At 41.7% G+C, this 23,909-nt stretch overlaps 2 protein-coding genes across 2 annotated transcripts; both read left to right on the top strand.

Annotated features, from left to right (window-relative positions):
• Nucleotides 1-3,675: 3,675 nt before the first annotated feature.
• Nucleotides 3,676-22,783, top strand: LOC308460824 (olfactory receptor 14I1-like; the record flags this gene model as incomplete). The annotated part of the gene is made up of 3 exons (XM_080977359.1): nucleotides 3,676-4,326; nucleotides 18,901-18,996; nucleotides 22,682-22,783. 3 exons carry the CDS (start codon nucleotides 3,676-3,678, stop codon nucleotides 22,781-22,783), a joined length of 849 nt encoding a protein of 282 aa, XP_080833485.1.
• LOC308461852 (olfactory receptor 14C36-like) lies at nucleotides 8,057-10,893 on the top strand (the record flags this gene model as incomplete). The annotated part of the gene is made up of 2 exons (XM_080979017.1): nucleotides 8,057-8,117; nucleotides 9,911-10,893. The coding sequence occupies 2 exons, from the start codon at nucleotides 8,057-8,059 to the stop codon at nucleotides 10,891-10,893; spliced, it is 1,044 nt and encodes a 347-aa protein (XP_080835143.1).
• Nucleotides 22,784-23,909: the final 1,126 nt, after the last annotated feature.

Here is a 23,909-nt window from a genome sequence, read left to right as displayed (position 1 = left end):
CCAGCACCTGCTACAAGTTGCCCAAAGGAGGAGGCCCACAGTGGTGGCGATAGAGAGGCAACTCCCTTGACAGCCACCACCGCTCGGCACAAGGGCTGGCTCCTCCTCCCCGGGCTTGGAGCTGGTGGCACTAGCAGGGGAAATAGGTGGGTGACTCAGAGTGATCCATGGCTGTCAGAGGGAGAGGCAAGCAGGTCAGGAAAACCCTGCCAGAGCCTCTTTTTGATAGCTGGTGGTGTCTTTTGAAAGAAGGTAGGCCCAACTAACTTCCTGCCTGACACACCCCTTTTGTCTGTTGAGCGGAGGCCTTGAACTTGCAGAGTGAAGGGAAAAGGAAAGACACTTTTGGAGCATCACATGCACCCTGCAGGATCACCCTCTTAGCTGAAAATATGTTGAGTGGAGGGGTTGATTCTTTGGGGAGGCACCCTCAGCCTCTGTTGGAAGGGTGTAGGAGACAGAAAGTCTCCTTACCTCAACCTCTTTCTGGACTACATGTTTAATTAAGCATTAGCCCCCACCCCTGAACTTATTTCTGACTGGATTTGGGACAAGGTGGAGGTCCCCAGATTGACCCACGGTATGTAATCTTGGCGCCTTCCCAGATTGAAGCCATGGAGGCGATTGGGAAGGTGCCAACAGTCCTAATTTATTTTGCCACAATTTGAACTGGGGGGGGGGGGGCTCACCTCTTTACGTGGGTGTCTGAAAACCTGCAGGAGTAGAGACTGCATCTGCTGCTGTTGTTAAAGTTCAAGAAAAGTCTGTAGGGTTTAACCCACTGGGACCTCTGACTAGTAGCAGTCAAGCTTTGGAGCAAAAGATCCTGGTGCTCCACATCTCAATGTAAAGAAAGGTCTAAGATGGCCCTTAGATTGAGAATTATTGCCATACCTAACCCACACAGTGCCAGAAAAGTCATAGAAAGCACAGGGGACAGTGTCCTGATATTTATTCACAGACTGGTCCCACATACATGATGTATGTCTTCAGCCATTTAGGCCACTTTCAGTCCACCTTTTCTTTTCTTTTTCCTTAAGAAGTTATTTGTTTTAAGTCTCCTCCACTTCCTTCAGCTTGATTTCAGACTCCTAAAACCAATAAAGTAACCTTCCATTCAAATCTTCTCCTTGGTCATACACAGAGATAGACAGGCGCATTTTATCATTTTTCACTGTTTTAACAAAATGTGATTAGTGGCCATTTGGAGTATGTGAATCAAACAGGAAAAAAAGAAGAAGGTAATGAAAGAAATGGGTTTAGCTCACATGAGTAATCATACTTTCTCCTTCATCATAACTCAGCTCATTTGTTACTAATTAAGTTCTTTTGGAAACACAAAGCAAACTTTTAGACGTCAAGAACACATTTGCCTCATCTACGTAGTTATGCTGGACTCTTGAGAGCAAGACACCCCAAGCCCCAAAGCAACATAAATCTCCTTCATTTGTCAGTATTTTTAGATGCTCCTGGCAAACCTTGTGGCTGGCTCATAAACATTATAGTTACAGCATTTGCCAGCACAATATTCTTGAGTGCATAGAGAAGAATTTCATGCTAAGGGGAAATGACTCTATGAATGAAAAAGTAAGTCATTCTTTTAAGCTATTCCATTAGAAGTTTTCATGTTTTGCCTCATGCTCTGTCATCCATGAATCTATTCTTTCTCCATTAGTCTATGGTGTGGTGTGGTGTGGTTAGGACTTGAGGAGTAAAGCAGATCATCTTCTCAGCCTAAAGCTAACTAGAAGTATGATGTTAGTATATATAAATCCACATATCATTTCTTAAATAAGAATATTGTTTCCAATAAGATTCAAAACAAAATTATTGGCTCTAGGTCATATCTGAATTCCCCCCTCTCTCTTTCTATCTCTCTATCTGTGTATGTATATGTCTGTGTGTGTACACACACACACACCACATTACATTACATTACATTACATTACATTACATTACATTACATTACATCACATCACATCACTGAAACCATAAGACAGGTTCTTTCTTAGAACCACAAATATGGACTAAAAAAATGCTCAGCCTGAGAGCATGGGGTAAAAAAAGCAAAGACTGAAACTATATTAAATCAAGGTGGTTTTTTTTTGTTTGTTTGTTTGTTTTCAAATTTAGCAAGGAAAAGTGGGGAAGCATGTGGTGAATGTTTTTGGAGTTTATAAAACTCCATACCTGGGATTAAGAAGAAACCTGTGTCCCTCCAAAAATTTAAGTTTCATCATGCCTGACAATTGGCTATGCTGCCTGGGGCTACTGAGAGTTGGTAAACAACAATAACAGGAGAGCCACTGGTGTCTCATCCTTGGAGTAAATATTAGAGTTGGTTCAGATAAAATTTCAGGAGGCTTTTGGCACCAAACCTCACATCATCCTGGCTTCTCTTCTTCTTTGCAGTCACCCAGAAAGACATTCTGAGTAGGTGTTTGTAAATAAGAGCTCCGGTTAAACCACAGAGCCTAGGACTTGCTGATCAGAAGGTCGGCCGTTCGAATTTCCGCGACAGGGTGAGCTCCCGTTGCTCGGTCCCTGCTCCTGCAACCTAGCTGTTCGAAAGTACGTCAAAGTGCAAGTAGATAAATAGGTACTGCTCCAGCGGGAAGGTAAATGGCGTTTCTGTGCGCTGCTCTGGTTTGCCAGAAGCGGCTTAGTCATGCTGGCCACATGACCCGGAAGAACTGTCTGCGGACAAACGCCAGCTCCCTCGACCAATAAAGCGAGATGAGTGCCACAACCCCAGAGTCGGTCACGACTGGACCTAATGGTCAGGGGTCCCTTTACCTTAAGGACTGTTAGAAAGCTTTTTGCTTATTACAACTACTACCATTCTGGGTTTTGTCTCTATTCCAGGAATGACTAACTTGGAAAGGTGGTACAAATAATAATAATAATAATAATAATAATAATAATAATAATAATAATTTATTTCTACCCCACCCATCTGGCTGGCTCTCCTCAGACACTCTGGGCGGCTTCCAACAAAAGATTTAAAATACATTAAAACATTCGTCATTAAAAACTTCCCTAAACAGGGCTTCCTTCAGATGTCTTTATTGAGCTGTTGCTTACTCGGCTAATGGGGAGGTGGGCAGGACAGTGGGGAAGTCCGTTTTGGGGGGGGGCTCACTGGCAGAGTCACTTTTTGCTGGCAAGTGGCAACAATGTCACTGTCAAAAAGTTGGCAGCAAGGCACAGCTCCATTACACCAGCCACTCCTACTCTGTTATGTGTTCTCATATATATCATTATTATATAAATATTACGTATTATGTCAGAATGATTACATCTTTCTGAAGACTTTTTCTCTCAAGTAATTCATATTTAATGTAAGCTTAATGAAAGTACAATATACTGTATGCCAGGATCTATAGGAGACACAGTTGTATGTTCTTTATCTCACACATTCTAGTTATCATGAGCAACTTATGGTCTCCTTAGCTATTGTTATGTGAGAGGAGAACTTCATAGTAATTGGAAACCTACTACAACACATTCTGCTCTCTGGCTTTTTTGAATCTCACCTGACGGACATTACTAAATTCAATTTGAATTAATAGCACTTGAGGTTAACTCTTCTTTAGACAATGCAATAATGTTAACAACTTTCTTCCTTTTTTCCCTTCCATAGAGCATTTTGCAATTTAAATCAGAGATGAAAAGATGTCTAACCAAACTTCTGTGAACACGTTTCTGCTCTTGGAGTTTTCTAATGTTCGAGAACTGCAGATAACACAATTCTTTGTGTTCTTGCTTTTTTATTTGGCCACTGTCACAGGAAATCTTCTCATCATTTCTGCAGTAGCTCTTGATCATCACCTTCACACTCCTATGTATTTCTTCCTGATGAACTTAGCTGTGACTGATCTTGGCTCAGTTTCAGTCACAATCCCCAAATCGATGTCAAATTCCCTTTCAAATACTAGGGTGATTTCTTATTCTGGATGTGTCACTCAGGTTTATTTCTTTCTGCTTTTTGCAGCATCAGATTACACCCTCCTCACTGTCATGGCACATGATCGGTATGTCGCCATCTGCAATCCACTACGGTATGAGACAATTATGAATCAAGGTGCCTGCATTCAGATGGCGGGCAGTGCATGGCTCAGTGGTCTTCTCTATGCTGTGCTGCACACTGGCAGCACTTTTGCCATGACATTTTGCTCCAATATTGTTGATCAGTTTTTCTGTGAGGTCCCTCAGCTTGTAAAGATCTCCTGCTCAAAGTTATACATACTTGAAAATGCACTTCTTTTCTTAAGTGTGGCTATAGCATTTGGCTGCTTTATTTTTATAATTGTAACCTATGTCCAGATCTTCAGTACAGTTTTGAGAATGCCCTCATCACAGGGAAGGCAAAAAGCTTTCTCAACTTGCATTCCCCACCTCATTGTTTTCTCCATGTTCCTGTTTGGTGGAGCACTTGTTTACCTAAGACCCATACAGCATGCCTCCTCACATACAAATATGGTCTTTGCCGTCATATATTCCGTGATTCCACCCATGATGAATCCAGTGATCTATAGCATGAGGAATAAGGAGATTAAGGTCGCTGTGTCCAAGATTTTAGGATTGAAATAGCTTTCTAAGGATACAATTTGTGGTGTTATTCTTTATGCAGGGTTTTGTATGTAATGATGTTAAAGTGTATGAATGTTTTGATACACAATCAAAGTAGGGGAAGTTAATGTGGTTCCCATGTTGTTGGAATTCAATTCCCATCTGTCTCAGCCAGCATGGCCAATGTGTGCTTTGTCCATTGCAGTCCTAAATATCTTCTCTTGTTTGTTATAGAAGAAAAATGTCAACAGTTTTAGAACTATTTCAAAGCATTAATCCTATTGTAATTTAAGTATGCTTAGGGTTTTAAAGAAACAGAGCCATTTTTAATCGATCAATCATCCCATTTTAAATTTGTTAAGCAATCTAGTGCATTTTCATAAATGGGTGTGCCTATATGTATCTCATGCTGAAACAATAATATCGGTTCTTTCTTAGATATTGAAAGAAATATGAAATAACTTACAACTGAATATAAAAATCAGTCACTCGTTGCTCAAATAAAAATATAAGCTTCAAACATTTCCTTCTACATTCCATCAACCTGGTTTGAGTAGTTAATGACACATGTGTTGCGATTCACCTAAAATTGGTGTGATACACCATTCATCTGAATAAGAATGGAACATTCTAACATCTTGATGTAGGCCTGATATGCACAGATCCCCATTCCCCGCCCTCGCTTCTAATTCCCTTGATGTTGATATAATGTGAGGTTTCTTTCTGTTAAAATGCAAACAGATATAATTCTGTTCTTCTATGTTATACAGGTGTAATATCTTGTGCTATAGGATTGGAGGCTTTGTTTAGCTGATGCTTGTGGTTCTCAAACAAAACAAGGCCGTAATTTTGATATACAGTATGTAATGTTGGAATAAAGCAGAGGGATCACGTCAGTCTCTTTGTTAAGATAAGAGACCTGGCTAAGACTGTTAAACGCCCTATTTGCATGACTAAAGAGCTGCACATGTTTCCATAGGAACAACTAGCTAATGGTGCTTCCAGAAGTAGGGTGCAAGTCTTTGCCTCTCAACCAAATGGAGACTAGGTCATCTTGTAAGAAGGAGAATAGGCAGGGAACTGAAAACTAGAAAGACAGAGACTGGAAATGCTCACTGTGCTGAAACCAAAGCTATGGTTTTGCAGACCCATAGAGACATAACGGGGAAGCAAGGTATTGTTATAAGAATTCTAAGGTCTCAAATATAAAATAAATATTCATAAATGCATACATATCTAAATATATAAACCATGTGTCTGACATAGTACAGGAGAGCAATCCTGAAATCATTTTGACTCTCCCAATGACCTGAAATATTCCTCTATAGTAAGGGAAAGCCTTCTCATTGTCTTTTTGCTTACAAATTCTGTCTTAAGGGCATATTTGTGTATGAATAAGGTGAGCCTGCGACCTGGATACAGGAACTAAAATATTAACCATCACAAAACCATCACAATGGCTAGGCTGCTCAGGTAATGCAATCAGCGACAAATTATCAGATATCCTGGCAGACAGGATTTCTGCTGTAGACCACCTCCTATGATGTATATATGATGATATTGGGGTGATCTTTGGACTAAGGGGGTTGGGCCATGTCAAAAGTCTTTAAAGGATGCACACTTTTGTTCAGGGAGGGGAGGGAATTCTGTTTCAACAGAAAAAATAAATATCTACCTTGCTTTCCACTGGATCTAGCCTCTATCCATTTTTTCTCTGACCAATCATGGACTCAGGGGATTCAGAGTCCCTTGGGGAGTTGGGGAGCAAAAGCCAAACTCCAATTTTTATATCAGTATGCCAGAGTGTTAATGCTGTGACTCTTCCCATCTTATGCTCAGATTGTATATATTTATAAAAATAAAACCATATATCCTGAAAACACCACAATTTCCAGTGACTTCATCCCAAGGAAACCAAACCTGGGAAAGTTTTGGCACTCCTGGAGTCTCTCACCACTTAGAGACTGGAGCGCATGCAACACTAGCATAGTCATTCCTCTGATTTCATGGATCAGGAGTGTTCAGTACACCAGCCCTAGCCATCACTCCGTAAGGCAGTGAGATCAGAGGCGGAATTAGGGGAGTGAAACTGGTTCGTCCACACTGGGTGCCAAGCCGAGAAGACGCCACAGCCATGATGAAGAACAGAAGTTGAGAGGTTGGGGGTGCTGAATTTTGGCATTGCACATGGTGCCACTGAAATTTTAAATCCCAAAGTCTGGCACTGGTGGGAAGTAGCTATACTCTACCAATGGTCAGAAACTGATTCTTCTGTCTTGGTGTTGGCATTCTTACATAAACATACTCTGTCATCATAGCCTAGTTGCATCAATGGTTAGGTACCGTATTCTTCCTCTCAAATTAAAAAAAAAAAAAGACTGGTATGTGGCTGATGTAAATCTGATTAGCCAAGCAGCAGGAAATGGTGGGGGTTGAGGGTGTTCCAAATTGTTGTTGTGAGTGGGTGGGTGTTATGATGTGTCTGTTTGCACTGCCAGCATTCATGTATGTTCAGCTGTTCCACCTGGCCTTTGGTTTGGACTCAGTCTGACCCTTACGTTTCCCTCCACTTACTGTTTTGATCTATGGACTACTTTTAAAATGAGGCTGCATTTTAAATTGCATATTAAGCTGTATTTTAAATTTTTCTGCATTATGTTTTTATTGTAATTTTACTGGTGTTAGCTGCCCTAAGCCCAGCTCTGGCCAGGGAGGGTGGGGTATAAATAAAAAATATTATTATTATTATTATTATTATTATTTACATACAGCTGAGAAGTTTAGGATCTTTTGCTGGAGTTATGACGTGTTCTTGTGATGGATGTTTGTTAACCCCTAATCTTATGCCCACAAGAATTTCTCACACAAAGAAACAAAGAAAGCTTGGTTTATTATATAAAATAGGAGTGACAGAATATATAAAAATGCTGCTTCAGATAGCAAAGTTACAATCTAGGAAGTAGCACATTACAATACATACACACTTTGATTAAAGAACAAAAGATCCCCTAACTATTCTAAAAGCCTACAGAACCAAAAATGGGGAGGAAGGGGGGAGTATGCCTGTCCTTAAAGTGAAGCAGATATACAGAGTCCTAGGGATCACTGGGTTAAGTGCTGTCCTGTTACAGCTGTGTGAGCTTTGCATCATTTTTATATATACATTTTGCCAAGGCATACCAGTAGAGGGGAGGGGGTTGTGAAATGAGTGATTCCTACAATCTCTATAGTTACACTAGTGGCCAAAATTGTGGAAACCTTTTGGGAAAAAGTGTATTTCCAAGGTTTGATGGCTCATAACACCACTTTATTCTGGAGTAATACCATAAAATTATATATCAATGGAAAAACAATTTAATGAAGAATGCATTACACTCAAGAGAGCAAATCTCTAGGAACACAAACCAGATATTACTGTACCCTCCTCCCCTTGCTGAATATATCTTTTTGGCCATCAAGGACTGGTTGGGTTTCATATGCTTTTATGGAGGACTATCCAAATGCACAGACAGCTGAAGTCCTTAGAGGAGAAAGCACATCGGAAGGTAAGAGAAAAATATTACTAAATTAATTCATACAGTTCAAACCTTACCTAACACCATATGAGTTACTTAATGGATCTCACATGTATATCCATTAAATCACTGGTTGCCAACTAATAGGTCATGGCCCGATTCAGTATAGGCTGCAACAGGAGCACCACCACCATGCAAATGTATAGTACAGGATTAATCAATTTTTCTCAACTTTATGTGTGGGTTAAAAGCAGGTCCCGAGTTGGAAAATGTTGAAGTTTGTTTGTTTGTTTGTTTGTTTATAAGAAAATCTTGATGAATGTGAGATTTTTTCCTGGGCGTGGGAATCCTTTTTTATTCTTCACACAAAAAAAATAAATGAGTTCTTTAAGTTTTAAAAACAGGGTGTTGTGTTGGCTATAATGCAGAACCACAATCAATAAAGCAAGAGCTGCCTTTAACATTTCAAACTGAAGTGAATTTGGGGGTTTCTTCAGTGGCAAAACATCCGAGGAAAGTAGGAAGAGGAACTTAAGGAAAGATTGAATGAGTTTTCGCAAGCCTTCCAAAATTTATTTGAAAGTTTCCATATGTATTGGGAAATTGAAAGGTTTTAACTAAGCTAGTGAAATTTCAGAGGAAGAAAGAGAGTTTGTGCTCCTTTCATAATATACTGTGGCTTCTCTGATGCTTTGATGGCAGAATACTTATTACCTGCTGCATCTGAAAAAATCATTAACTTTCTGTTTATTTTCAAAGTGCCTGGTTCTCATGTAACAGATTTTATCACATTGTGGATCTATTCAGCTGCAGCCCCATGCACTCTTAACTGAAAATTACATCCAAATTGAACATAAGTAGGACAGGACTGTATGTCAGTGAGTTGTAAGAACCACTTTCAATGTGTTTAGGTCTTTTACCCTCACTCTTCCAATTTTTCTCTCACAATTCTTTAAGTGCTTATTTATATAGTATTTTTCCCAGTGTACTTCTGTTCCCTTCTGATATTGTCCCCCTCAAAAATGGCATCCTGTGGGGGATAGTAGGTGCTGATATTCAACAGGAGAAAGCTTAAAATCCTTTGGTGTGCAGGGTTAGGCTGTGTGCACAGTCCCCATTTCTCTGTGTGCTCCTATCACTGGTTTGAGAAGTGGTATACACACAGCATAAGCCACAAGCCACATGTCTCTGGTCATTTTTTAAGAACTGCTGCATTTCCTCCCAAACCACATTTGATCCAAGTTGTGAAGAGTGACCTAGCTACATTTCAAGCTGGTATTTAGTAGACATCCTTAGCTGTTCTAATCCCACACCCAAAATATCTATCCAGTACTATAACTTTTGTGGAAACTTTTTGGAAACTCAACCTAGGCATTGTTTCTTGTCTTACAGTTGAGTTTGTTACTTATCTCCCTCAAAATTTTTAAGATGTTATTTTACATCACCCAGAATGCTGAAGTTACATCCATGGGAGCTCTGAAGGCTGCTGATGTCCTTCGCAACTCATGGTGCAGGCAAGAGCAATGTGTTATTTTGTAATTGCAACTTTTGTTTTGCAACTATTTTAAGACTGTTTCCAGTAAAAATTTGAAACTCATTTTTATGTTGGAGAGCAAATTCTTCTCTACTATACACAAGGTCCAGATCGGGGATTCCAATGCACCATTTTTTTTTGGGGGGGGGGGGGGTTGGCATCCATCTGTCTTGGAGACAATGGAGTGCACCTCCAGGAGTATGAAATGTTAAATTCTCCAGGCTGAAGTGTTATATTACTAGAATATTCTGCTGTCATTAAAACTTTGTATTTCTGTTTCTTTTTGCAGAAAGCATGGACCAAAGCAAAGACCAAACTATAGCTAACCAATCCTTTGTTTCAGAGTTTCTACTCCTGGAATTCTCAAAAGTTTGGGAATTTCAGATAATACACTTTGTAATATTCCTGGTATTGTACTTGGCAATTGTAACAGGGAATCTTCTCATCATCTCTGTAGTAGCCTTTGACCATCGTCTGCACACCCCCATGTACCTCTTTCTAATGAACTTAGCCATGCAGGACCTGGGACAAGTTTCAGTCATTATTCCCAAATCCATGGCCAATTCACTCATGAATTCTAGGCACATTTCTTATTCTGGATGCGTTGCTCAAGTCCTATTCTTCACCTTCTTCATATCTACTGATTTTTTCCTCCTCATAGTCATGGCCTATGATCGGTATGTTGCTATTTGCAACCCACTGCAATATCAGATGGTGATGAACCTGAGAGCCTGCACTGAAATGATTTTTACTTCATGCGTCACTGGGTTTCTTTATGCAGGTTTGCACACTGTCAGCACTTTTGCAACTCCTTTCTGCTCCAATGTTGTCAATCAGTTTTTCTGTGAAATCCCACAGTTAGTAAAGCTTTCCTGTTCTAAGAAAAATCAAATTGAAACTGGAATTGTGCTGTTGTTTGCTCTCGTTGGGCTAGGCTGCTTTATATTTGTTCTTGTGACATATGTACAGATTTTTAGTGCGGTGTTAAGGATGCCATCTGCACAGGGAAGACAAAAGGCCTTCTCTACCTGCCTTCCACATCTCATGGTATTCTCCACATTTATGGTCACATGCTTGTTTTCCTATTTGAGTCCCATGACTAATACAGCAACACATTTAGATTTGTTTTTTACTGTGATATATTCTATGGTCCCACCTTTGCTGAACCCACTGATTTACAGCATGAGAAATAAAGAGATCAAGGCTGCTTTGTCAAATATGTTAAGGTTGAAAACATCTTCAAATAAATTTGTTTTTAGTTTTCTAATATAGAAATTAATATAGTCATTTTCTTTAGGTATGGATATGAGTGTCACATGGATGTTTCACATTGATTTCAATGGGACCAAATAAAACTAAATCTGAATCCATCAATTGGTTGTTGTCTAACTATATGGATCTGCTAACATAAGGGTCTACATAAAGGAACTTCTACTACTTCTTGTCTTCCTGTGCATGCTTATGCCCTTCTAAATTTGTTCTTGGAGGTCCCCCAATGTCTCCAGAGTGGGAAAATGCATGCCTCCGCCCTTCACTTCATCATAGACCACATTGTTCCCCAAGGTAGACTCCTTGAGCATTTTGTTGAAAGACCAGCCACACCACCACAGCTACTCTGCCATTGCTTTGCATCGTTCCCAGGTGTGCCACAACTGCAAAGTCACCGTCAACTGGCAGATCGATCTGGAGCTCTATGTATCCTATGTGTACCTCAGCTTGTTCTACTATATTGACTATGATGATATGGCCCTGAATAGCATTGCCAAGTACTTCCTATTTCTTTTTGAAAAACAGCTTTGACATTTTGCAAACCTTTTGGAGGATTTTTACAATCAAGTGGTGTATAAATTTTATGAAATAAATAAATTATTTATGCAAACACACATAACACAATCTAACTGAATATTTAGTGTACATAAGGATGTTTATTTATTTAATGGATTTATACCCCTCCTTTTGGTGAGGGATTATACCAAGGTAGCAAACACAAATATATACATTAAATGTACAACAATATATAAATTCATAATTAACATTAATGGTTTAAAGTATGTTTAATTCTTCATTGAATAGCAGCCACAAATTCTGGTACTCACTTGTGTATTGTTCTCAAGACTGTTCCACAATAACTGCTCTTTGTAATCACATGCTTCCATTGACCTTCTATTTTAACATCTTTTTATTGAGATATAAGGAACTATATTATAAGTCCTATTTTTACTCACCTGTAAATCCTGCAAACAAACAGAGCAAGGAGAGATAAGTGCAGTAAGCTCCACCCATCCCCAACATTTCTATCTTTTTACCCTCTGACTTGTCGTGAAGGAATGGGACTGTTTAAAAAGAAATGAACATTTTGCAAGCAGTTGGGTTTGAGAATAATGGAGTTAATTTGCTTCCTGAAGTCAACCATGTATTGCAGGTGATCACTTCAGGAGATGTTAAAATGAAGAAGTAATAATAATAATAATAATAATAATAATAATAATAATAATAATAAATTTTATTTATATCCCGCCCTCCCCAGCCGAAGCCAGGCTCAGGGCGGCTAACAACACTAAAATAGTGCAACATTATAAAAACATCATAAGAATTAATTAAAATCAAAATTGATGGCAACCATAAACTAAAGTATTGTAAAGATTGCCAAAGGAGGGAGTCAGGCTGCGCCCTGACCAAAGGCCTGGTGGAACAGCTCTGTCTTGCAGGCCCTGCGGAAAGATGTCAAGTCCTGCAGGGCCCTTGTCTCTTGTGACAGAGCGTTCCACCAGGTTGGAGCCGCAGCCGAAAAAGCCCTGGCTCTAGTTGAGGCCAGCCTAACCTCTCTGTGGCCTGGGACCTTCAAGATGTTTTTATTTGAGGACCGTAAGTTCCTCTGTGGGGCATACCAGGAGAGGCGGTCCCGTAGATACGAGGGTCCTAGGCCGTATAGGGCTTTGAAGGTTAAAACCAGCACCTTAAACCTGATCCTGTACTCCACCGGGAGCCAGTGCAGCTGGTATAGCACCGGATGAATGTGATCCCGCAGCGAAGACCCCGTAAGGAGTCTCGCTGCGGCATTCTGCACCCGCTGGAGTTTCTGGGTCAGTCTCAGGGGCAGCCCCACGTAGAGCGAGTTACAATAATCCAGTCTGGAGGTGACCGTCGCGTGGATCACAGTGGCTAGGTCAGGGCGAGAGAGGTAAGGAGCCAACTGCTTAGCTTGGCGGAGATGAAAAAATGCCGCCTTTGTTATAGCTGCAATCTGTGCCTCCATGGAGAGGGAGGTATCGAAGATTACACCCAAACTCTTAACGGACGGTGCTGGCACTAATTGCACCCCCACAAGAGATGGGAGTTGCCCCCTCAATCCCATATCGTCCCGTCCCAGCCAGAGGACCTCTGTCTTCGAAGGATTTAACTTCAACCGGCTCCCACGTAACCATCCAGCCACAGCTTCCAAGCATCTGATCAGTGTGTCTGGGGCCGAGTCAGGATGGCCATCCATCAACAGATAGAGTTGGGTGTCATCAGCATACTGATGGCAGCCCAGCCCAAAACTCCGGACAAGCTGGGCGAGGGGGCGCATAAAGATGTTAAAAAGCATCGGGGAGAGTATCGCACCCTGGGGCACTCCACACACCAAGGAGTGGCGGGATGACAGTTCCCCCCCAAGCGCCACTCTCTGTCCCTGACCAGAGAGAAACGAGCGCAGCCATTGAAGGACTGTGCCCTGGATCCCCACGTCGGCAAGGCGGTGGTCCAGGAGTTTGTGATCGACCATGTCGAAGGCTGCTGACAGGTCTAGAAGAATCAGCAGCCCCGACCCGCCTCGATCCAGCTGCCTGCGGAGATCATCTGTTAGGGTGACCAGAGCCGTCTCGGTCCCATGACCAGCGCGGAAGCTGGACTGGAATGGATCCAGAGCCGATGTTTCATCCAGAAACCTACCAAGCTGTTCAGCAACCGCTCTCTCAATCACCTTACCCAGGAATGGAAGATTCGAAACTGGGCGGTAATTGGATAGATCTAAAGGATCTAATGATGTTTTCTTTAAGAGCGGACGCACCACTGCCTCCTTCAGTTCCCCTGGGAATGCCCTGGTGCCAAGGGACAAATTGATGATATCCCCCTGGGGGGCCCGCACCTCGTCTGGACACGCTCTAATCAGCCAAGACGGGCACGGGTCAAGAGGACAGGTGGTGGGCTTTCCAGCTCGGAGGAGTCTGTCCACATCGGCTGGGGATATCCGGTCAAAGTGGTCCAATACTGGACCCGAGGACAGTCGAGGGGCCTCCAGTTCCTTTATTGTATCCAAATTGGCAGGGAGGTCATGGCGGAGCGACAGGACCTTCTCCGCAAAAAAGCTCGCAAATGCCTCACAGCTGTGTGTCGAATTGTTATTTAAATTTGGCTGTCCTTCGAGGGACGTTAAAGACCGAATTATACTAAATAATTGTGCCGGGCGAGAGCTAGCGGATGCAATGGAGGCCGAGAAGTAGGACTTCTTAGCGGCCTTCACTGCCATCTCGTAGGTTTTCATAAAAACCCTATAAGATGTTCTTGAGGCTCCGTCACGGGCACCCCGCCATACCCGCTCTAGCCGTCTGAGGTCCCGCTTCATTTTCCGGAGCTCCTCAGTAAACCAGGGAGCCCGGTTTCTGCGGGGTCGCAGAGGGCGCTTAGGTGCGATCTCATTGATGGCTGCCAGGAGCTGGGTATTCCAGCCCTCAACAAGCTCAGTCAATGAGTCGCCAGGGGGGGAAAGGTCCCGCAAGGCTTGACGGAATCTATCAGGGTCCATCAGCCTCCGCGGGCGAGCCCAAATCGGCTCACCACCTAAGCAGGGTGGGGGTGGAACGTCAATCCTGGCTTTCAGAGCATAGTGATCAGACCATGGCACCTTCATCGAAGGAAACATGATCACATCTATACCGATGCCAAAGATCAAATCCAGCGTGTGGCCTGCTTGATGTGTGGGGCCCGAAACAAACTGGGAGAGCCCTAGTGTCGCCATGGAAGACACCAGGTCCAGAGCCTGTGAGGAGGGAGTGGCATCGGCATGGATGTTGAAGTCCCCCAATACCAATAGGTTAGGGAACTCCAAGGCCCAGCCGGCCACCGCCTCCAGCAGGCCTGACAGGGTGGCTGCTGGTGCGCTAGGTGGCCGGTACACCAGCCAGACAGCCAAGCTCACCTCGGAGCCCCACACTAGGCCAACACATTCAATGCCGGGGATCGATGGCGATCGTAGAGCCCTGAAAGAACAATCTTCCCGGATTAATAATGCCACCCCTCCCCCCCGGCCCACAGTCCGTGACTGGTGGAGGACGGAAAAACCCGGGGGCGCCATCTCTCGTAAGGTAACAGTATCCCCTTCGCGCACCCAGATCTCCATCACACAAGCCAGGTCGACCCCATGCGAGATGATGAAATCTCGCAGGGTGGCGGTTTTGTTGCCTATAGACCTGGCATTGCACAACACCAGTGACGGAGGTGAGTAATCCTTGCTCACCCTACCCTCGTCTCTCGGGATGGGGCGCAGATTGGAAGGGGTACGAGCATATCCGTATCTCGATCCCCTTCGCCTATGACATCTGCCCCCACCGCCATACCTCCCCACCGCCATACCTCCTAAAACATGGATTTGAGGCAGCCTGATCTATAAAGAGGATAAAGGACTCTAACTGAAATAATTTTGCTTAATGGAATTTTTGCAAATAGAAACCCCTTAGATAAGACTAGCAGGATGCTTTTATTGTGTTTGTACACCTAATTCAGCTGAATCCCAAACCAAGTGGAGTAATTGGGGGATACCATGGATTGCAACACTGAATGGAAAGGAAAGTTAGATGATAATGAAGGTGAGGAGGATAAATAGGCCAAACTTCATTCCAATTAACTCAATGTTTGCCTTAAAATTAAGAATTCCATTGTCTAGTCTATCCATGTCAATAATGTGTTCTAATTCAAGCTAAACAAACCCAACTCCTTCAACTTTTCCTCATAAGGCTTCTTTTCCAGACTCTTGGTTATCTTGGCCACCATTCTTTGCACATATTCCATCTTGTCATGATCCTTCTTAAATTGTGAAACCCAGAACTACACAATATTCTAGATGTGATCTGACCAAGGCAGAATAAAGTGATACTATTACTTCCCTTGATTGGGACACTATACTTCTGCTGATGCAGCCTAGAATAACATTATATTTATTTTTTTGCTGTTAAAACACACTGTTGACACATCTTAAGCTTGTGGTCTTCTAAGACCCCTAGATCCTTTTCACATGTACTACTGGCAATCCAGTGATTTAGTGCAGTTGTTTCTTCCTGTCAAATGTGGAACCTTACATTTGTCCCTACTGAAATTCATTTTTTTAGTTTGGGCCCAGGTCTGCAATCTGTTAAGGTTATATTGAATCCTGATTCCGTCTTTCATGGCATTAGCAACCCCTCCCAGTTTGGTATCATCTGCAAACTTGATGAGCATCCCCTCAATTCCTTCGACCAAGTCATTTATAAAGACATTGAACAACAATGAGCTCAGGACAGAACCCTGTGGCACCCTACTTGTCACTTGTTTCCAGGATTAGATGTACTCTTTGGATTGGGTCAGCCAGCCAGCTACAAATCCAACTAACAGTTACCCCACTCAACCCACATTTTACCAGCTTCTTCCCAAAAATATCACTTTGCCAAAAGTCTTACTGAAATCAAGTTACACTACGTCCACAGCATTCCCCTGATCCACCAAGCTTGACACTCAATCCATCAAAAAAGAAAAGAAAAAAAGGAATAAAGAAATGAGATTTGTCTGGCATGACTTGTTTTTGAGAAACCCATGCTGGGTCTTGGTAATCACATCATCCTTTTCTATGTCCCCACAGACTGACTGTTGAATTATCTGTTCTCAAACTTTTCCTGGTATCAATGTCAAGAACTTAGGCATGTGCCTCATCTGTTTTCCTTAAATATGAGTTCCATTGTAAAGCCCAAGGATATAATTGTCAGATTCACCTTTCACTTAATTAAGAGGAGTTACAGATAGGTAGCCGTGTTGGTCTGCCATAGTCAAAAATAAAAAAAATTCCTTCCAGTAGCACCTTAAAGACCAACTAAGTTAGTTCTTGGTATGAGCTTTCGTGTGCATGCACACTTCTTCAGATACACTGAAACAGAAGTTGCCAGATCCTTCTATATAGTGAGAAGGTGGGGAGGGGTATTACTCAGAAGGGTGGTGGGAATGGGTGATTGGCAGATATCAATCACCCATTCCCACCACCCTTCTGAGTAATACCCCTCCCCACCTTCTCACTATATAGAAGGATCTGGCAACTTCTGTTTCAGTGTATCTGAAGAAGTGTGCATGCACACGAAAGCTCATACCAAGAACTAACTTAGTTGGTCTTTAAGGTGCTACTGGAAGGAATTCTTTTATTTTTAATTAATAGGAATTACTCAAGAAAGAGTCAAAGTGCTAAAATTCCAGGATCCCAAGACCATTGTTTTACAAAATATACGTGGAGGCACTTTAGGGCACCACCACTACTCAGTCTTGTAATGGGGTATCTACACAAAGTGAAAATTCCATATAGATGAGGCTTCCCATTCAATCTGATGGTCATAGTGGATGGAATACTGCATTCGGCGACCTGCATTCGATTCATCCTTTAGGTGAATCCTAAATGTAATGTGATGATACTTTGATGGAACGTATGAGGGTTGGGAGACCCAAGCAAATGTAAAAGGGTAGCTGATGCTGTCCACAAGCACCAGCCTAATGTTATCTGTCTCCAGGAGTCACACCATGTTGAGTCTGTTGTATGCCTACTAAAACACAAGTATTTTTAAGACTGTTGTAAGGGGAATCCATTGATTCCCATTACCCAGATTGCATTAAAAATGTTGTTAGAATCAGCTTACTCATATTGTGCTAAGAATGTGTCAAGAATATTTGTGCAGGAATAACTCAGCCTTGAGCTAGCCTGATAACAAGTTCCATCCTCTTCTTGCTGAACAAGGTTTCCAGCTCTGATAATGCCTGCTTTTCCTCTGTGAATGTCACTTAATTTCTACATCCATGTGTATAAAGCTAAGGAAAGGGCTCTATATAAGCCTGTGTAATTTATACATCTGTGGAATCGACCCTGGTGAACTCCCCAGTGACTGTTGCTTCTTGTCGAAATAAAACTGCATTAAGCTTTCCTTGCTGTGTTCATAAAATAATTCCAACACACTATTATATTGTACCCAGGACCAGAAGTTCAAGAGGGGTTGCCATAATCTTAAATGCTACTTTTCATTCACCATAAGGTGAATGGTGACCCAGTTAGCTATTATGGCCCAAGTCCTTTATATAAATTCTAACAGCACTTTGGATCACGGACAATCTAAGTTCACCACCTGCACAACTCTCAAAATACACATCTGATTCAGTGTTGCTGAGCTGTACAAGACTCATGAGAATTAAACCTTCAGGGTGTGATTAGAAATGAGACATGAATAAACTGAATGCTGAAGCTTACCACTGTTAGAACAGATAGAGAGATGTTGAGAGAACATCACTAAGATAGTTACAGATGAATAAGAAAGAAGTAATGTGATATATTTCTGTTCACAGGTACCAAACAAACATCAGAGAAGAACAATGTCTAACCAGTCAAGAGTGAATGGATTCCTTCTTCATGGATTTGCTGAAATCCAGCAGTTGCAGATATTCCACATCATCATTTTTGTCATGATGTATTTGGTGGCCTTCATAGAAAACCTTCTCATCATCACAGTCATCATCTATAGCCACCAGCTTCATACACCCATGTACTTCTTTCTGGCCAACCTGTCATTCCAAGACTTTGGCTCCATATCCGTTACAGTTCCCAAGTCCATTGCAAATTCATTGATGAAGACCCAAACCATCTCTTACTCTGGATGTATCTGCCAAGTCTCCTTCCTTGTCTTCTTCATGGTCTCCCACTTCATCATTCTTGGTGTCATGGCATATGATCGTTATGTTGCCATCTGCAATCCACTGCATTATGAGACTGTTATGAACAAAAAAGCTTGCATTCAGATGGCAGCCAGTGCATGGATTGGTGGAGTTTTTTATTCAACTATGTACACTGGGGCTACATTCAGATTTGAGTTCTGTTCTAATGTCATCAATCAGTTCTTCTGTGAAATCCCACAACTGCTGAAAATCTCTTGCTCTGACTCATATCTCAATGAAATTTGGGTTCTGATTTTTGGGTCTTCTTTTGGCTTCATTTACTTTTCTCTAATTATTTTTTCTTATGTTCAGATCTTCAGAGCTATTCTGAGAATCCCATCCAGCCAAGGGAAGCAAAAATTCTTCTCAACTTGCTTGCCTCACTTTATTGTTATTTCCCTGTTTGTGGTAAGTGGCACCTTTGTCTATTTCAGACCAAGTTCCAGTTCCCCATCAGCATTTGACCTCCTGGTTTCTATGTTCTACTGCATGGTGCCACCAGTAATGAACCCACTCATATATAGCATGAGAAACAAGGAACTGAAAGTGGCATTCTGGAAACTGATTACTAACATTTCTCCCCCAATCCTTCGGCAAAAACCGTTCTCCAGTGCATTTTAAAAAACAGTTTCTGTTGTCTATATGCCTTGCCCAAAATTTCCATTCATATGTTTGTTTACTCAGAAGTAGGCAACACTGAACTCAATGGGAATTACTCTCAGGTAAAGATTGTAGCCATATAGGGCTTTAGACTGATGTTGTACTAAAGCTTTGATCCTCCCTATCCATTACCCATGCTAGCAGAGGCAGACAGAAATTGGAGGACCAATATACAAGCCAAGCCTTCTTTAGAATGAATAAACTCCCAAACTGGGCAAATGTAGCTAGCTCACTGCTAGCATTTATATAATTGAATATATACTCAGAAATAAACCTCATTGAATACATTTAGAGTTTTTGGCTATTGTGTATTGGACTGCAGATTTAATCTTTCCCATTGAAATCAGGAGGATCTAAAGCTTATTTAATATAGATGATTGTGTTGACTGCCAGTTGACTGGTAAATTATCACATGTTAAAATTCATAACAATGTTCTCCTTAAAAGCTTATACAGTGGTACCTTGGTTTAAGAACAGCTTAATTTATGAATAACTTGGATTAAGAACGCTGCAAATCCAGAAGTAGGTGTTTTGGTTTGTGAACTTTGCCTTGGAAGAAGAACATGTTCTGCTTCCTGTTGAGTGTGTTCCATTTGTAAATTGAGTCTGCCACTGCTATTGGAAAGCACACCTTGGTTTAATAAATGACTTTCAGAATGGATTAAGCCCGTAAACCAAGGTACCACTGTATTCCTCAACATTTGTATTAGTTATAAATTCTTGCTGTGGAAATGTAAGCCAATAGATAAAAAGTAATTTCATTCATGGGAGCTTACCTATGTACCCATTCTTGCAGGTGTTGTAAATTTTCACCAATTCACTTGTTTTTAACTCATTGTTGTGTATGTCATTATAGGGATGTTATAATGTTTTTTGTTTTCTTTTTATGTCACAACTTGCACATATGGCAATCAGCATTCAGAATGACCCTTGGGTGGCCACAAATTCCCTCTTGTGTTATGATTTCACATACCAGCACTTCTTTTGACATGCAGTCTCCATTTTGCAGATGTGGGATTGGAGCCAGAAGTGGAGGAATGGGAAGACTGGAGAGACAAAAGGTCATTGGGAAAGAGCAGGTGCAACACACTCAAAGGTGTTTTCTATTGTGTTTCATTCCTTAAAAAATGAGGTGAAATGTTTTATCTATAGCCTTTATAAAGAAGTTGGAAAGTGTGACTAGAATAAGCTTGCCATAGTCAAAATATATGAAGAGATAAAACAGTGCAACGTGCATTAGTACTCCAAATGAAGATGGGGGATTTTATACCAAGATTGGGGTGTCCCAACATGTAGCCTACAAGGCCATTTTTGGGAGTCCTAGGCAGGGCATCCTGTGTGGGTGAACTGGTAGCACTGCTCTAAATCTGGTGCTGCCCCCCACCCACCAGTGTCAGGAAGGAGCAAGCAGAGAGCTAGGTGAGAGCTGCCCCCAAGTCCCCAGAGTGCTGCTTCTGGTAAGTTGGAGGGGCTCCTCATTGCCTCCTGTTCACACAGGTCAATGACCTGGCTGGGGGCTAGAAAAGGGGGAATCAGTGGGCTGGCGAGGAATGACAATTTGGGGCGATCAGGCTAGGTAGATCTTGGCTGTGCAGAAAATAACTGTGTGGTGGGAAGAGCAAACATGGGCTCTTGTTTATAGATTAGCAAGGGGGGATTTTTTTTAGATACCCACCTCTAATGTCTCTTACACCCAAAGCACACACACATGTATCAATAAGGAAAGGGGTCCTTGGATTTGTGACTTTCTGCCTCTTCTCTTCACCCCCAGCAGGATGGACAGGGAGAGGGATAGTCAGGAGTGCAACTGCATGAGAGGGATGGAATGTGGTGGTAATTGTTTTGTGGTTACTTTGATTCCTGTTACATATGCTCAGATCTTTCAGGAGTTGGATTCTCTCTCACACACACTGATCCTGGATTCTCCCACATTTTTGTGTTTTGCATCTATTTATTGGTAAGGGAGTCACCCTGAGTATGCAGATTAAATTTATTTAATAAATGAATAAATACATTAAACCATTAAATTGTGTGTGGCATATATTAAATAGTATTAACTCTATTGTGAACACTTTAATTAATGACATGAAAATTTAATTCAGTGTCTGGTCTGTGGTTTCGGTATCAACTCTTGTGTCCCACTTGGTTTGAAAGGCTGGACTGCCCTGCTTTAGATCCTCAGTTGTGGGAGTCAAATGCAACCCCTTAGACTCCTCTACATGGCTCTTGGGACACTCCACAGGCTACAAATCTTCACCAGTCACACAATCTCCCCATGCCTGCTTCACACCTTCCTGAATTGTTTTGCCTGACTGAAATGTGTCCTTGAGCTCTGTTAATGCCTCTCACTTGTCAGGATGGAGGATAGAGAGGGTAGTGTGAGTGTATAGAATCTAGCCTACTTTGCAAATGTAAAATTCACATTTATCCCTGCATCTAGTTTTATCTCTGGCACTGTCCAGCAGTGGTACCTGGTCCTGGTCCAGGATGTAATGTGGTCCTTGACTGAAGAAGGTTCCCAATCCCCTAGACATCCTCATCCTTTCAACACATAGTTGGGGAGTGGAGTTGCACTCCAGGACTGGCATCACATTTGCTGCATAGCCCCTCCTTCTGGCATCCATATGTACAGTGTGAAAATCAACACCTTCACCACAGTTGTGACTAGTAGAGGGGTCAGTACTGGTTGGGGTTGGCAACATTGTCTTGGGTGGAAGGAGCAAAGGAGATACAAGTTCACTTTCCTTCACCCATCTCCTGAATGTATATAGATAAATAGGGTTTTAAACCCCTAATTAAACATTGGCCCCACGCTGAGCTTATTCTGGACTGGATCCAAGGCAGCACAGGGCAGTGGTTCCCAGGCAGACACAGAGCAGGTCATCCTGATGGCTCCCATATTGAAGCCATGGGGCAGATGGTAGGGGGGGGGGCGTTGTGGAGAGGGCTAATATATTTTGACAGTTCCTGCCACAACCTGCACTGTGGTGGGTCACCTCTTTACAAAAGTATGCTGCTGGGACTGGGTGAGTGGCCATTTCTGATTCCACCCATTGCTGAAAGATTGCTCAGCAGCAGTCAATGGGGCAGCATGGCAGGATGGGGAAATTAGAGGTCTGTTGAGGAATGCCTGCAAATGCATACAAACACAGGCAGAAATATTAGCAAACTGAAATTAGCTAATAGGCATATATCTTCTGGTTCGCCAGAAGCGGCTTAGTCATGCTGGCCACATGACCTGGAAGCTGTACGCCGGCTCCCTTGGCCAATAAAGCGAGATGAGCGCCACAACCCCAGAGTCGGTGACGACTGGACCTAATGGTCAGGGGTCCCTTTACCTTTACCATTATGTACCTTCTGTCCTCCATTTTTTCAAAAAAATGTTGAACCAAATAACAAGTTGAATGCATTTCCTGAATGTCTCTATTGCTAGTCTCTGGTGAACTCCAGGGAGCAAATCTCTAGGAACACAAAACAGATATTAGTACAATCTCCTCCCCATGTTGAAGAGGTGATTACTGGCATCAAAGCCTGATTGATTTTCATATATTTTCATGAATGACTATCCAAATACAGTTAGCTGAAGTCAATAGAAGAGAAAGTGCTTTTGAAGGTAAGAGAAAAAAAATAATTTATATAGTTAAAATATTACTTAACACCATAGGAGTTACTTAATTGATCTCACATATATATTCTCTAAAGTTTCTATTTAGGAAAATACTGCATTGAATCTGTCCACACACACCCTTCTTTCTGGACACTGGAATATTTTTGATATTTTATTCTTCACAAAAAATGTGAAATCTTTTACTGAAAAAAACAATGTATTATACAATGTAGGACCACAATGAACAAAACAAAAGCTGCCTTCAAAATTCCAAACTAGATTTATGTTCTCAGTGAATTTGGGGATTCCTCTAGATAATTTTTTTTTTTTTTAAAAAAAACTTAGTGGGGAACAGTGGGGAAGATGAAATTGGTTTCCTTAAGATTTCCAACATTTCTTAGTAGAATTCCATAGACCAACTGCTTGTTTGTGGATTTTGCAAGCATAACATTCAAAATAAATTCAAGGATTCTCCTCAGGCAAAATTTATAAGGAATGTAATGGGAAATCAAAATGTTTTTTACACGGCTAGTGAAATTTCTGAGTATTAATTGGAGTTTATGCAACTTTTGTAAATAAAATATGACTGTGTACATTAATTGCTTTTCTAGTGCTTTGATGCTAGGATGCTTATCATATGTAAAGCCTGAAAAATCATTAATTTTCAACGTATCTGGTTTCCATGGAACAGACCTTTCCCATTTTGGTTCTGTTGTAGTCTCATGCACAATTAGCTGGAACTTAGAACTTATCCACACTTACATTTTGCCCTACTCTTTTCAGGAACAAGCCAACACTTTAAAGCTCCATGTCCAAGCACTCTCTCTTTCGCCCCTGAGCTTTGCCCATGAAAATCTACTCTTTAAAGCTGAAGTGCAACAAATGGCAATTTGGCTTTTCCATGGATTGCTGTTTGCTGCTACTTAGCTTTACAGAGCAAGTTTACATGGGGAATACTCCTGAGCAAAAAAAAAAGAATGCTCAGAGCTTTAAAGTGCAGATTGTGCCTGGAAAGACTGGAGGAAAGTTAAGTGTGGATAAATCCTTACCAACA

Source organism: Podarcis pityusensis (genome assembly GCF_964106645.2).
Source record: "Podarcis pityusensis genome assembly, chromosome: 13".
Classification (NCBI taxonomy): Eukaryota; Metazoa; Chordata; class Lepidosauria; order Squamata; family Lacertidae; genus Podarcis; species Podarcis pityusensis.
The sequence above is the reverse complement of the archived record's forward strand: the minus strand, read 5'-3'. Positions and strand labels throughout refer to the sequence as shown.